We start from the raw sequence: 15722 nt of genomic DNA, 5'->3' as shown, positions 1-15722 counted from the left end.
ACATTATGTCTCTATTTTAAAAGTTTGTTCTTAATTGTCTCTTGCAGGAAAATAATGCGACTCATGGAATAACGACAGTAGCTTTGCTCAAACAGCTTTTATTCCACTGCTTCAAGTGCATTCACCCATAAAATACTGATCATTTGGACTAATAACATTCAGTTAACATTAAGTTAATGACTACAAACAAAGTGATTGATAACTATTCTACTTTCGTCAGTTGAAACGGAGGCAGCAGTGTTGGGTGAGTGATCATCACCTCGCATCATCTACAAAATAAACAACATATTACCATTATTTACCAGAGTAAATAACTCACCTATGTGGTATTAAACTAAAATTTGGTTTGACTTAAATTAGGTTTGTGAATTACCCCCCAAACGCGTAATGGGTAGTGATAGCTATAATTTTCCGATGTTTGAAACCAGCAATGAAATCAACAAAATGCACACAAGTACAACCCCCCAAAAAATATTGCTTCTACTCAAAAAGAGTCAGGAATAACCCAACTGAAAGCAGATTTCGCCCTCTTCCTCTTTTCTCGATCGTATCCTGGACTTGGTAGGGCGGGTTAATGTAATAGCTTCGTTGAAATATTTGAAGTAAAGGCATAAATTAGATGCTCCTCTTGACTTAAAAGTCATGATTCTCGTCTAAAGAGCTTTGTTCTTATCAGTATGTTACACGGTGCTTACTCGTAACAGCAGCATCTGTCTGTTTGCTGCGGGCAGTAGAAATAGTTTGGACATTCAACCGGCATATCGTCTGGACATGGGTCAGCACGATAGAAACACGCTCCATATGGGTAGTCGCACAATGGGAGATCTGTGAAAGAGAATTTATCGTTAATATAAAAAAATAATAATAACATCTAGTGAAGATATGGCCATTGCATTCTGTTGCGTTTCCAAAAAAGTTAAAAAATCGAGCGGTTCAACAAAAATTAACGGGATTTGCACCCATAACCAATTTCTGTTTACTGGACGTAAACATATCGAATAATAATTGGCTTACTCGCAATATAGATGCCGTCTTAATTGTGCTCAGCTGAAGCTGTGCGTAAAATCAAACGCTCCGAGTAGTTGACCATTTTTTCGTTGACGGCAATCTACACAAAGATATGCTGTACTTTCTTTACTGAGTACTGAGTAGATACTGTGCTTACCTGCGAATGCAACATGCGCACCCATCCCCACCAAGATAATCAGCAACAGGCACAGATGAAACTTAACAGCCATGTTTAATTTGAACTGCAACAGACAAGGTAATAACACAGTTTTGTTAGTTATTACTACAGAAGAAATCCCGGGGGGAGACTCCCATATGTGAAGGTCGAGAACACTCTTCTCCTCGCTCAGGGATGTAAATCACGGATTTTGGTCTCACTTGAGGAAATTGAGGATGAAATGACGCTATTTCTTTCGTCAAGGTATCTTTTAGGGTTGCACTGGAAGAAATGATAGAAACGAGGTATCTTTTAGGGGTCAAATAAACGTCGAGCCGTGCCCGAATTGGTCACTTTTAGGGTGTAATTCAAATGTTCCGACGAAAATTTTCGACCTTTTTACATGGAAGTCGACCGCCTGGGGCAAGAAATGTTCATAACCAACATTGGCCCCGCGTGATCAGAAATTCCTTAGAGTAAAAATCCACGCCACCTCCCAACGGCAACGATCTGCTAGATCAAATTGCGCGTTCTAAATTAAAATACGGTAACGAGTTTGCACAACTACGTGAAAAGGTGTCTGGAATATTTTCCTTATCTGCTATAGAAATATTTTAATAGCACTTTTTTCAGTTATGCTGATCGTATTTCACATTCGCCCATCATCTTCCTATAGTTTTATCACAAGAAAACAACCAAGCGCAAAAAATATTGACATTGAAACATTTTTCACAGATCGAGATCTTAAATTTTCGGTTCCATCTAGCCATCTAAGCTATTCGGCCTTTGTGTTCTAAGAAAAAGAAAGGAAGGTTCTTCAAAAGGAAACTTTTTTTCAAGTTGCCTGGGGTGGGCATGGAATCACAGGCAAATATCATGGTAACACATAGCTGGTAACACATAGCTGCTAACAAGGTAATATTAAATGTTTTGTGTACGTCGCCAGTATCGATACAGTTCTTTTACACAAGATAATATATGTTAGCATAAAGCTTTTGGTGTTTAAAAGCACAACCTCTTAGTTCGCCGGTAAGGCTGTGTTTTTAAACATAGCCTTAAATAAATCAATTTGTAATGAGAACTTTACACATAACACTGACTAAGCAGTCGGTCTCAGTTTTTAACAAAAACGACACTAATCAAAACAAGTACAAGTAGGTATTTTCACTGTACTTTTCATAGCGGCGCCCGTAATTTTCAACTATTTTGAATAGTCAGAAGGAATTTATTTTTTCGTAAATTGACCGACATTCTCTGACAACATTTGAAGAGTAACATGAAATGTTGTCAGAGAAGCAAACATGACCAAACATCATAAACGTGGCAAACTGAATAAGAGACAGCCATTTTATTTGCCCGTAAAGTTCACTAGCGTATTCAAAAGAACAGAAAGAGCAATATTTTGAATAATGTAAAGAGGTACGTAGCATTAATTGGGCATTGAGCCAAATTCGCCCTCACTCACTGGGCCGATCTAATTGTGTTTGATAGTAGTTGCTCTTAATACCAGTGGCTTTTACCTCTTCACCAGTTTCTAAGTAACTTTTGTTATGTGACATGAACAAATGGAGTTATATAGCACTGAAGAGATAATAAAAAAATTGTTTTCAAGGGTGCCTAACGGTCTACTTAATCGACCCATCATGCGTTCGATAGTTTGCACCCGGCAACAGGTGAATTAAATGTGCTTTACATCAAACAAGTCAAACCTCTTGCTCACCTATCTAGGCTTGACCACTTCTGCACTGGTACCGTAAAAAAGTGAACAATATCAACTGACTTGGAAATCAGCCTTAACGTATAACAAAGAAATTACCTTTGGACTCCCAGGTTATTAGCGTGCGTAAAATGGACATTTCATTCAAAATAACAGTGAGGTAGAAATGTATTCATTAACTAAAAGAATAGTGAACCTCTTTTCAAGATCTTGTCGAAGGATTTTCCATGATTTCACTAGTTCAGAATATGCAAATTTGCGTAGCTTGTGTTCGTACACAGTAATTGAATGTGCATATTCTATGGTCGGTCGACAATAACGCAGCGAAAAGTTACCTCACCTTCGAATATTGTTTGCCGACATCTCTGCTTATGCCTTATGGTAAAACTCTTTTCAATCTTTGATCTGGAGAAGTAGGCAGAAGTGGAGTACGACTGCATCGCATTTCAACTTGTATTTCGGGGGAAATTAATACTTGAATGTAAAAGTGTTTTGACACTCCGAAATTTGCACGTTTCGTAAAGTTAAATTACCAACTCTTTGCGTTCATTGACATTTTTATAACTCTTTAAGAGCTGTGAGCTAACTATTCAGTCATTGTTTGTACGTTTATAACCCAAATGGACCGGAAAATTGTCGATCCCGGCCTAAATATAATTATACAACGGGGCGATCTCGACTGGCGACCCGCACTTCGAAATGGAAAAAAATATGTACTTCGCAGCCGTCCAAATCGTAGCTAGACTCCGAATTTTAAGACTAGATGATACAGTTCTTTCACTTAAAGTTCTTGTCCAGTTTTGATAAAATATGAATCACATATAACCCGAAAATGTTTTGACTGCCATTGAAGCTCAGTCAAAAGTCTCTTGAGTGTTTTAGTCCGGTTCCCAAGGGACGTCACTAGTAGCCCGACCCAGATCCCACTTTGCGCGGTCGTGAACATAGAAATTACATGTTTAAACGCCTGTAGAAACGCAGGGATTTTATCAATCGAGATATTTCTTCGCTGAAGTAATCAGGGAAACTAGTAGATTTTATTAAAGGAAAAAAACTTTGGGGGGTTAGTGGCACTTTAAGGATGGAGCAGATTAACATGGATTACAAACGACAAAATTGAGAAAATTTAGGCTAACATTTTCAAGGTGCGCAACCGTGACGTAGCTCCCTTAACCCTCAACGACCTAAACCAAAGCTTATTCAGTAAGTCAGGCTACTTTCAAAGGCCTCCGTTTAACTCAAAATACTGAAGCATGTCCTACCTTAGCTTGCAATTGAAAATTGGAACTTGAGACGGTGGATGAATACGCAATATCAAATACTCTCTTCAAGTACTGATGAAGACTGCAAGACACACTCTTATTTATTCCCCATAGGCCGCATAATTTATGCGGTTTTGAGAGGCGGTTGCCTTTTACAATATGAACAACATACACGTGAAAAAACATTCCTACATGTTGATCTGGTTACATTGACTACAAAATTATTAACTGTCTGGCGGTTGCGTTTTTAGCTGTTTATTTTCCAATCTTTCTCTGCAGGAGATGCTTTTAATTTCGAATCTCCCCCAAGGCCACATGAATATTTTAAGTTTATCTCTAAAGAGCTTAAATATTTTTAAATTCCTGCGTCCTTGTTTTAGTTCTCTTCTTATATATTTTTGCTTTACAAAGAAAGACTTAGTTCTGTAAGCTTAAATGTAACAAAAATTTCACACTGGATAAATAGATTGCACAAGAGCTAGAGGTAAAACCCATCCATTTGGATTCCCCAGTTGTTAGAGGTGGAATTCGCGTTACGTTACCTAAGACTTATTGGTAAAGGACAATAATTTTACATTTTATTAAAACATGCAAGTCGCCAGCTCTCTTTCTCGCAAGGATATCCGATGGGTTCTTGGTAGAAATAAGAAATAAGAAATAGAAATAAGCTGTAATGCCCATTTGGATAAACTTCCTTGCAAACCTGAGAAAAGTCTTTTTAATCAGTCTGCTTTTAAGTCTTGGGTGCGGCCATGGATTCTTTCTTCGGGGACAAATATAAATGTAAGGAAAAATGATTCGGAGCAACTGAAAATCACGAGAACTGTTGTTAAAGGCCGAATTCCTAGAGTAAGCTGTCGCCTTTAGATCATGTGATAAATAATTTCCTCTTCGGTTTTGTTTTGATAGTTATATCTTTGTTCTAGAAGGTTTCCGGTGCTATAATCTTATTGACAATATTTCTACTCGTACTAATTATGAAACAGCTGCCAATAATTGTTTTGTTAACAACCTTCTTAATAATGCTTTCAAAACTCGTTAAAAAGTTTCCGACATTCTAATTTTTTAATCATTTTTGCGTGGAGAGTATTTTTATCTTATTCGTTTTAACACTTTTTTTTGTCTTATTCAGTTTGCTACGTTTATGATATTTGGTCATGTTTGCTTCTCTGACAACATTTGTAACCCTTCAAATGTTTGGAAAAATAGAAAAACCATCTCTGGTTAAAAATTTTGTTTAAAACGAGCTTTCGACAACCACTCTGTAGTCTCTAAGGAGTAATAGATAGACAGTGCGAACGTTAAAATATATACTAAGAAAATTGTGAAAAAAACAAAATTATAATGAAAAAAATAGAAATGCTTGTGTACGAGTAAAAAATGCTAATGTGAGGTTCAAAATAAAATGTTGCCAGAGAATGTTACATGTTGTCAGAGAATGTCGGTCAATTTACGAAAAAATAAATTCCTTCTGACTATTCAAAATATTTGAAAATTACGGGCGCCGCTATGAAAAACACGGTGAAAATACCTACTTGTACTTGTTTTGATTAGTGTCGTTTTTGCTAAAAACTGAGACCGACTGCTTAGTCAGTGTTATGCGTAAAGTTCTCATAATAAATTGATTTATTTAAGGCTATGTTTAAAAACACAGCCTTACCGGCGAACTAAGAGGTTGTGCTTTTAAACACCAAAAGCTATAGCCAACATATATTATCTTGTGTAAAAGAACTGTATAGATACTGACGACCTACACAAAATATTTAATATTACTTTTTGTTTAATTAAGAACCTTGCTCATAATAAGTGTTGAATTATAATCACATTCTCTCACAATTGTTTTTAAAGGCGTTGTTTTCAAAGCAGTTTCGACATTTACCTGTAGTCAATAATTTGAGCGCGAAAGCTATGTTTGTTTTGAGTAGTTATGAGCATTTGTGAGTTTTTTGCTGCAAATAAAAATATTTACAGTTCCAAATATTCACAGTTGGTGGACTTGATTTTAAGAGTGGTTTTATATTTGTATGTTCTTTTCGTTTTTATTCGGGAGTAGAACGTTTTCAGTGTCTTCCGCCAGCAATATATAGCCGTTGTTTTCCATGCATTTAAATTTTGAAAAAACATATATGTCGAAAGAGCTGCAGATGAACTACTCGTTTGGACTGCTGACAGCAATCTTCCATACTCTCCTTTATTTTTTGTAAGAATATCGAGGCTGAAGTTTGCGAAATGTTAAGAAGATTTTAAGAATTAACCTGAGGCTAAGATTTTGAAAAGAATACAATTATGTGTGTTACAATAAAATCTTATCTTTTTAACTAAACCGTATAAAATTCTTCCTTTCTCTAAAAAAAGCGCAGAAATAGCCAGGAGACAACAAAAACAGCGCTAGCCGTATGTTTGATGCTAAATTCATTTCTGCAAGAGATTATACGCTATAATCTGAGAACATTCACAAGAAAATTTTCAGTCTAAAATAGGTAGAAAAATAAGAATATTCAGCCTGGACCGAAAGAAAGGTAGCTGCTGATGCTGCGTCAGGCATTATAGTTAAAGTGTCGTCAGCGTATCTCTTGTAAAATCAAGGCATTTTGCCTTCATGAACCAGAGTTTCTTCAATGGATCCCATGAGGACATTAGCTAGCAGTGGCCCGAGTGGAGAGCCCATGGCGACGCCATTGGTCTGTTCATAAAGTTGTCCATTGAACTGAACAGTTGGTCTTTGGTGGATGCTTTGAGAAGATATGGAAGGTCCATTCCGCTGAGGTTCAAGTGGTGTGTTTCATTGAACCAGTTATTCACAAACGCTATATCGGCGAGTATCCGTATTGCTTCCTCTAAGGGCACGTTGGTAAATAGCGCGAAGAAACTTCACGGTTGTTGTACAAAGAGATGGACGTCGACGAGCACATACTAAACACCTCGTCGTATAAATTATACCTTAATGTTAAAGTTAAGTATCATAAGACATGCAATAAATTGTTTTAAACAGGTTAAACACACATACCAGATCACACAACTCATTTGATAATAATTATCATGGTACTTTTATTAAATTCTCACGTGGGGGCTATATTCCCATATATGTTTCAGTGAAATGCGTTTTTGTGTCTTTTAAGAATAAAACAGGAAGTCATGCCTGAGTATTGAACTAAATACAGAAAACGCCCTCCGAAAAAACTTCTTTAACAATATATTTACTAGACCACTGGTCACGTCCCCCTTTATAGTGCATTGGAACATATAATTATTGATATTTCTTTAAGCTGCTTGTGAATTATGTGACTTTCTTTACCATTATGGCTATGACTTGAAACTCTTCTGAATGGATCCTTCAGGCTGCAAACATAGCTGAATAGATAATAATTAAGTTAGGGGAGACAAATTCTCAAATCAAAACAAATGATACTCAAAAGCTTTTCTAGATGATCTGAGTCTCGGTTGTACAATGTTCCTAGATAATCACTATCGGACAAAGGTCTCGGTAATTTCTTTGTTATACATTAAGGCTGATTACCAAGTCAGTTGATATTGTTCACTTTGTTACGGTAAACGTGCAGAAATGGTCAAGCCTAGATAGGTGGGCAAGAGGTTTGACTTGTTTGATGTAAAGCACATTTAATTCACCTGTTCCCGGGTGCAAACTATCGAACGTATGATGGGTCGATTAAGTAGACCGTTAGGCACCCTTGAAAACAATTTTCGTATTATCTCTTCAGTTCTATATAACTCCATTTCTTCATGTCACAGAAAAGATACTTAGAAACTGGTGAAGAGGTAAAAGCCACTGGTATTAAGTGCAACTACTATAAAACGCAGATAGACCGGCTCAGTGAGTGAGGCCGAATTTAGCTCAATGTCCAATTCATGCTACGTACCTCTTTACACATATTATTCAAAATATTGCTCTTTCTGTTCTTTTGAATACGCTAGTGAACTTTACGGGCAAATAAAATGGCTGTCTCTTATTCAGTTTGCCACGTTTATGATACTTGGTCATGTTTGCTTCTCTGACAACATTTATAACTCTTCAAATGTTGTCAGAGAATGTCAATTTACGAAAAAATAAATTCCTTTTGACTATTCAAAATATTTGAAAATTACCGACGCCGCTATGAAAAGCACGGTGAAAATACCTACTTGTACTTGTTTTGATTAGTGTCGTTTTTTGTTAAAAACTGAGACCGACTGCTTAGGCAGTGTTATATGTAAAGTTCTCATAATAAACTGATTTATTTAAGGCTATGTTTAAAAACACAGCCTTACCGGCGAACTAAGAGGTTGTGCTTTTAAACACCAAAAGCTATATGCCAACATATATGATCTTAAAAATTGGTAAAAAGGAATTAAATGGTTGTCACTGGCTAAAGATATGGTTATCGGACGTATTTTTAAACTGATTTTAAACTGTTTTGAACGTATTTTGACGATTTAAACAGTATTTTGAAGTCACTATAGGGTATTTTGTGCTATTTTGTACAAAATTCAAAATTTTGCTTCTTGTTTGTAATGTATTTCAAGTATAGTTAAAACCTACTTCATGATATTGCAATGATTTTCACTCTGTTTTTAACGTAGTTTGAGCTCAAAACAGGATTTAAATAGGGGATTTAAAATCTATTTTAATACTACGGCCACAAAAATTTCGTTCAAACAGTTTAAAAATTCTAGTTAAACCCTGTTTTGAAAGTTATGTTGGCAATGGCCGTAGGTTTAAAAAGTATTTTACAAATTTTCAGTGTTAAAATAGTCTTTAAATAGGATATTTAAAATGTAGTTGACATGCCAAGAACATAAAATATGTTTTAAATAGGAAGTTTAAAACCTATTTGAGATAGCAATTCATATTATAAGCTTTAAAATACAACCAAAACAGTCTGTTTTAAACATATTTTAAGTTTTAATCAGGCGAGTATACTATTTAAATAGTAGTTTTAAATCATGACAATGTCTATCTTAAAAACAGATTTTAAATACACTATTTTTGCACTATTTATAAATCTAGCCCAATGGAAATTTATAATTCAATCAACATAATTTGCATCCCCTTTTTGAAAACTGCTTTAGTGTGTAAGCTTTTAAGACTCTCTCAATATCAAAATCAATCAAAAATTTAGCCAAGCCAAAAACATGAATCTGTGGACAAACAAACCTTTTCGCAAAATAGCACTCTCTTGCCGCCCTGCATGTACATGTATTCCTGTCTTTCTTTTTCTTCGAAGTATCAAGCACTGTTTATAACCAAAATGGCAGGCAAAGACTGAACAACTCCAGGACTTCCCAGAGGAGTTTTTCGACAGACGTTAAAGTAAATCCCAGTCTTCTCTAAAAGGACATGGTCACAGATGCCATGTTTGTTCACAAGTGAGGTTCAGGTTGAGAGCATGTGCTAAGCCGCATGTACATGCACAATATATAAGTTCTATCAAAAGTGTCATAACTCTAAAAATTTACCAGGAGCAATCAAATCTCTGAAAGCAGCAACTAATAACTCAAGGAAAATTGATCCAAGTAATTGGTTGACATTACTTATTACTGATTGGGGCTACTCCTAATGGCAAAACATGCCATCACTCACAAAGTAGACTACAATTAAGATCTCACAATCAAATCACAAAAAAAAATCACATCTACTCAATATTAAAAAGAAAATTTCAAGGTACATGTAACTAGCTTGCAGTAATTACCAAATTATTGATTGTGGTCAGTCATCATGTACGTGCTTCAAGATTACATAATTTACATACATGTAATTTTGGCAGAAAGTGTCCCACTCACAGTGTGCATGTGAAAGATCTCAAAACAAATCACAAGAAATGACAACCACTGAATATGAAAAAGGAAATTGCTTGTAGTAATCAGCCAGTTATTTATTGTGGTCACTCATCATGGTATACATGCTTCAAGATCTTGCAAAAGTGCTGTCACTCACAAAGTACACCAAAATCAAGATCTCACAACCAAATTCCTTTTTTTTTTGTTCTCTCAAACAATTCTTTTTTTCCTGTTTCCCATATGAGCAGTTACAGTTTTCCAGATTTGACAGTCATTTAATTTTGAAGTCAAAAGTGGTTTGAACTAATATTTGTGTACAACAGTTTAGTCATTATTGTTAACAATGTAGGAAATCCATTTTTTTTTGTCTAAACAGTTGTTAATGATAAAAGTTGTTGTTCCAGTCTGTTATGAGCAGACTTATGTTGAATTTAGTGGTTGGTTTCAATGACAGATGCTGTGACCAGGCTAATATTATGAGAGTCTGTGCTCTGATCTGTTAACAAGAGGCATTCACTACTAACATCACAGCAAGCTGGCAAAAAGCGCCAGTTCCACAATAACTGTGAATAATAATTATTATTGGATGAGGTTGAGCAAAATATCATGATTTGTCAGTGGCAAGCAGATCAATTATTTCCCGAAGCTGAAGGCTGAGGCAAATAATTGATCTGTGACCACCCAGTTTGGTTTCACATTTAAATCACTCTCTGACAGCTCAGCGAAGCGATCTGCCATTTAAATTATTTCACCTGAGAGCTTGGTTTCAATTACGCATGAGAGGAAAATTCAATATTATTTGCAGCAAACACATTTACACGGCACTATACATGAGCAGATCATTATTTGTAGGCAGTTATTTACACGTCACTTGGTGGGCTCTCAGCCAATGAAAAGGAAGACAAAATGCACCGAATGATAAAAAGTTTTATTTTTCAGTTGTCAACAATAACATTTCAGAACACCTAGAGGCCTTTGCGAATTTGCTTGGATGCCATCTTGCAAACTAGAGCACAAGCTTCAAGATCTCGCGAACAACAACTACCGAACCAAGACTTGGAACATTTCATTATTAATTATGTACATGAATCAACTGCATTATCCACTTACCCATTCATTCATGTCCTAGTGGGCTATTCTGTAACTGGTTAAATTTACTCTGTTTCTTGAAAATGTTACAAGCAAAAGCGAATAAAGAACCCTCACTGGACCACATAAAAATGCCTTGGTGGTAAATCACACTGGTTCCGCAAATCTTTCCCAACTTAATTGTTTCATCTGCTTCAGTTTCTTGCAAAGAATGAAATACTTCAGCTACATGTAGTTTTCTGTGTTTTCATCCTTCTCTTATTACTCTGTCCTCTTGTCTTTCATTATTTTTTCTTCTTCTTGCCAGGTAATTTCTTCTTCCTGAACCTTGGTTGTGCTTAGCCATATTTTTTGGAAATATATCAACCTGCCACATAAATATAGTGCATTCATCTAATCAAAAATTTGTTGAATTTGAACTACACTGAATGCTTGTCTATGCCCCACTGAAGGTCAAAACTAACATGTGCATGGGGAGAAGTCCCTATCACTAGGCCCTTCAACCATTTTCCAGAGCCCCTTTGTGTGAATATCATTTTTGCCAAGAAATCTACACCCATAATAGAGAAGAATGAAAATAATTAAAGTAAAATTAACGATAGAAACAATAGGACGAATACAGGTTGAGTGACACCTAAAGTCGCAACCAAAATGCAAGGATTCGACTGTCCATGGCAGGCTTGGATTTCATGTGTTATAGCATGCAATTACTCAATACATGAACATGTGTACAACACATTCTTTCACGACAACAAAGTGCGATTCCATTCATTCGAATGTCCCAATTTTGTTCTTCGAGTGTTCGGACCCAATCGTTCGATTAAGTTCGATTGATTTCGATAAAGTTCGTTTAATCGAACGTTCCATTTGGTACGTGGTTAGTTACGTCTGGAGCAAAGCCATGCATCTAAGAGAAAGCTTCTTTTATGAATAAACATTTAGCGCATCCAACCAAGAAATCGCCAAGCATTACCCGCGTATGTCTCAATGTAAAATACCTGAGAATACGCTTGAAAAAGTTACGAGGGTTGTAAACAAAAAAATGAAGTTTAAGCAGATAAAATAAACAGATACTGTACCGTTAAAAATCCTGGGCTAAGAACTATATCCAATGTGGCGATCGATGCGATCCTCTTGCTTCGTTTTGGCGGTCGTAACTTTTGGCGCAAACGGATTTTCCGGTCGATTTTCCGCTGACCCGCCGGTGCAATACTCTGATGCGAGCATTTTGGTCAGCTGTGATTGCATGAAACATCATGTGAATGACCACGTGACTTGTTTCCATTTCAAAATTGCTGTGTAAAACGGAGGTTTCGTAACCAGTGCAACAGTTCATTTGTTTGTTTTTTTACCTTTTACTGGACGAAAAGTTAAGGGACCGAACCGAATCATATGACTCGTGGGTGCAGCGACCATGATTTATCTTTCTGATAGACTTCAACTTGGTAATGTCTCAAGGAAATGGAGGTAAGCCGACCATCTTCTGTCTTGGTGTGTCTTTCATTCGAAAAGATGCATGCACATGTAAATACATGTAACATATCTGTAACCACATCAGCTGTTTTATCGAGTTAGATGATTGCCTGTGAAACATAGATCTGAATTTTGAATTGTTCTTCGTCCAGTCTACATAATTAGGTACTGTTCTATATACATGTATGATCGGTTATATGGCAGTTACATGTTTGCAACTGTGTATGCCATTTTTGTGCAGCCGTAAATTACTCATCCATTGTGATCATTTTACTATCTTGACATGGCATAAACTGATCGATCTCTTCGTAGGGAAATTAAAGTGCGAGCTGTGGAAGTTGAATCAAACAGTTTGTTTTTCTTCAAGTGGAAAGGCAACTTTATAGACTTAACATGATAACAAAACATACATGGAGGCTAAAATATTAAACCCTGCAATAACTAAACAATGCAGTAAATAATTTTGTTTTTATTTTCAGCTTTGAGAAACAGGAGATGGAGAGTGGTGCTGCCCTGTTAGGGCCAAAGTCTCTGTGAGTTTGATAGGGGTCTTTCAACTGCCTTCTGGTTACAAAGTTATTGCTGCAATTCTGCAATCATTGGTAAATTTTTAAAGGAGGAAATAACTAAATTTAGGGTTAGAAAGGAAGCTATACATGTATGTAGCTACTACAGTCATGCCACATCAGTGAAAGTACAGTTGTTTCTTGTTGGAAATGAATGAACCTTACAACTTGATGGGATAATTTTTGTTAACTTGTAAATAATAATATTATCGATCATGTATTACATACACTGCAGCTACAAAGTTTATTTCAAGGGGAACATGGTATGCATTAATTAATTCTTTCATGATTGAATACTGTGGTCTTTGTAAAACTTTACCCCAAATTGCACATGACCTTGACTTGTGACAGCTTGGGTTCCCTATAACTTACTGCAAGTGGTTTTGGTTTTTTAAGCTTCATCTTGCCAGGGCCAGAAAAAAAAAAATGAAATCTAGCTGCCCAGTGGGCCAGTATATTTTAGTTTTCAGTTGGCTCCACTAAAATATTACTAATGCCCAATGGGCATGTAGGGTTCATGCCTTATCAACTACATCATTTACTAGTTGCTGTCTATATTCAGTGATAGACTATAACAAAATGAGTTTACTGGCACTATGAAACTAGGTGAAAGAAACTACCAACAGTGACAATTGTTGTGTCAGATACAAAGTATGCTTGGATTTTAAATTAATCCATGCTTTCAACTCACTGTTTTGCTCATCTTGTAGTCTTAAGTTTTGAAATAGGCTTTGATTGGAAATTATCATTCACAAGATTATATGTACTGAGGCTAATTTTACTTGCCCACCAGACCAGACCTCCAAACTTCCATTTTCACTTGCCCAAGAGCAAAATTTACTTGCCCCAGGCAATGGGATGTGGTTTTTCCCTGCCCTGCTTGCTAAGACTACAAGTATTCCCTCTTTGGCTTAGGGCCTCTTCATATGAGCCCGGTCAACCAGCCTGGCTCATTTTCTGAGATCTCACCTGGCCACTCTTTCCTTCGTAAAAATTTTGATGTGTTCATATATGTATGAGAAGCCAGGCTGGCCCGGTTACTGAGATCTCAGTTTTTGCGTCCAAGATCTCAGTGACCAGGATGAAAATTTTCCCATATGAACGCTCCAGCCCGGGTAACCAGGACGAAACTTTTTAGGCAAAATAGCTTCGCTTTTGCAACACAGCACTTGGCCAGTTACCTTGCTCATACGAAGAGGCCCTTAGTCTATGTATCATGCGTGACACAAAAGAAAATCAACATATTTTTCTCGCTGTTTTCATTTGCATCACACACAATAGACTAAGCGAAAGAGGCCGGGACTACTCATAGTCTGAATATCTGTAGGCCCAATAAGATGGTACAGCTTTAATTTCTACATGCACTTGTACATGTACATAAAACAAGTCCATGACTCAAAATCAAACCCACAACTTGCTTGCAACTGTAACATGGACCACATAAATGATGCAGGATTTAGTTGCAGCCTCAGACATTGCTCAGTGATGAAAGATGAACAAAACCTTTGCACAACATGATCATCACCTACTAAATTTACAAAAGTCACACATAATGAGTTGTACCCTCTAAATTGGCCTAAGGGTTCCCTTGATTAGAAGTGATTGATGCATGTACTGCATGTACGTTTACAATGTATATAGTTCCCATGTACAGACCAGGGTTGTCATTAATTTTTTAGTCACCTGTAGCCTTATTCTCCACACCCATAGCAAATTTGTTACTTTGTGGGTGATTTCTCTAAACAACAGGGAATTTCACCTGTAGCATCAAGGGAAAATCAAGCATACTCAGCCATAACAGGTGTTACGGCTTACAACCCTTAATGACAGCCCTGCAGACATAGCATACCAGTACAAGTAAATAACCTGTATTTAGTCTTAAAATGAGTGATATAGAAGATGTTTTATACTAAGTAATGGACCCTTAGCCTCAAGTTCTCAATTGGTATTGATACATGCATGTTCCTTTGACTCCTTTACATTGTTTGCAATTCTTCTTAACAAAGAAACTATGTACCACTGATGATGGCCGTACACTCAAAAATGTTTTGGTTTTTAAAACTGTAGTAACTTTTAGCCTTTTATACATGTGCAGTAGACAAAAAAAATATCGCAGGCTCAAGTGTTATTACAGCTTTTCATATACAGATACAGTAAGTGTAGAGCTACATACATTGATTATACAAGTAAAGAAAGAAGTAGAGCCAAGCACCCCCATCAAGCTTGAGTTTGCCCTACACTTACTTCTAGCATGTCATGTGTTGTTCACAGCTAGAGCAAAGTTACATGTAAGTTTAAGATTTTTTTGGCACTATTGTTATGCTGTTTTGACACTATTTTCGAACTATTTTAATACTATTTTTATACTATTTTTACAGTATTTTCATACTGTTTTTATACTATTTTGTGCTATTTTTATGCTGTTTTATACTATATTACTGTATGCCATTTCTAGACTATTTTAAAGCTATTTTCATACATTTATATTGTATTTGATATATTTTTTTTCATGTATGATCCACTTTAATTTTAAACTGTTTAAAGTACTATTGAAATATGTTTTGAGACAGTGGATTTCAATAGTGTTTTAAACAGGTTTTAACACCTTTAAAATCAGTCGAAAAATATGTTAAAAATATAATTTTGCACCTATTTTAAACCTATTTTGTACAAAA

General features: G+C 36.1%; 3 protein-coding genes across 3 annotated transcripts in view; 2 read left to right on the top strand and 1 right to left on the bottom strand.

Moving 5' to 3' along the window:
• The window catches only part of LOC145498382 (uncharacterized), a 397197-nt gene that overhangs the window by 339908 nt on the left and 41567 nt on the right, over positions 1-15722 (top strand). The window lies entirely within an intron of this gene.
• LOC145498279 (small cysteine-rich protein 5-like) overlaps positions 1-15722 on the top strand; it is a 51446-nt gene that overhangs the window by 5643 nt on the left and 30081 nt on the right. The window lies entirely within an intron of this gene.
• Positions 73-4345, bottom strand: LOC145498277 (small cysteine-rich protein 5). Its single transcript, XM_081478180.1, has 4 exons — positions 4145-4345; positions 1166-1250; positions 696-825; positions 73-269 (listed from the first exon to the last, which is right to left on the bottom strand). Exons 1-4 carry the CDS (start codon positions 4328-4330, stop codon positions 266-268), a joined length of 405 nt encoding a protein of 134 aa, XP_081334306.1. The 5' UTR covers positions 4331-4345; the 3' UTR covers positions 73-265.

Source organism: Orbicella franksi, chromosome 9 (genome assembly GCF_964199315.1).
Source record: "Orbicella franksi chromosome 9, jaOrbFran1.1, whole genome shotgun sequence".
Lineage (NCBI taxonomy): Eukaryota > Metazoa > Cnidaria > Anthozoa > Scleractinia > Merulinidae > Orbicella > Orbicella franksi.
The sequence above is the reverse complement of the archived record's forward strand: the minus strand, read 5'-3'. Positions and strand labels throughout refer to the sequence as shown.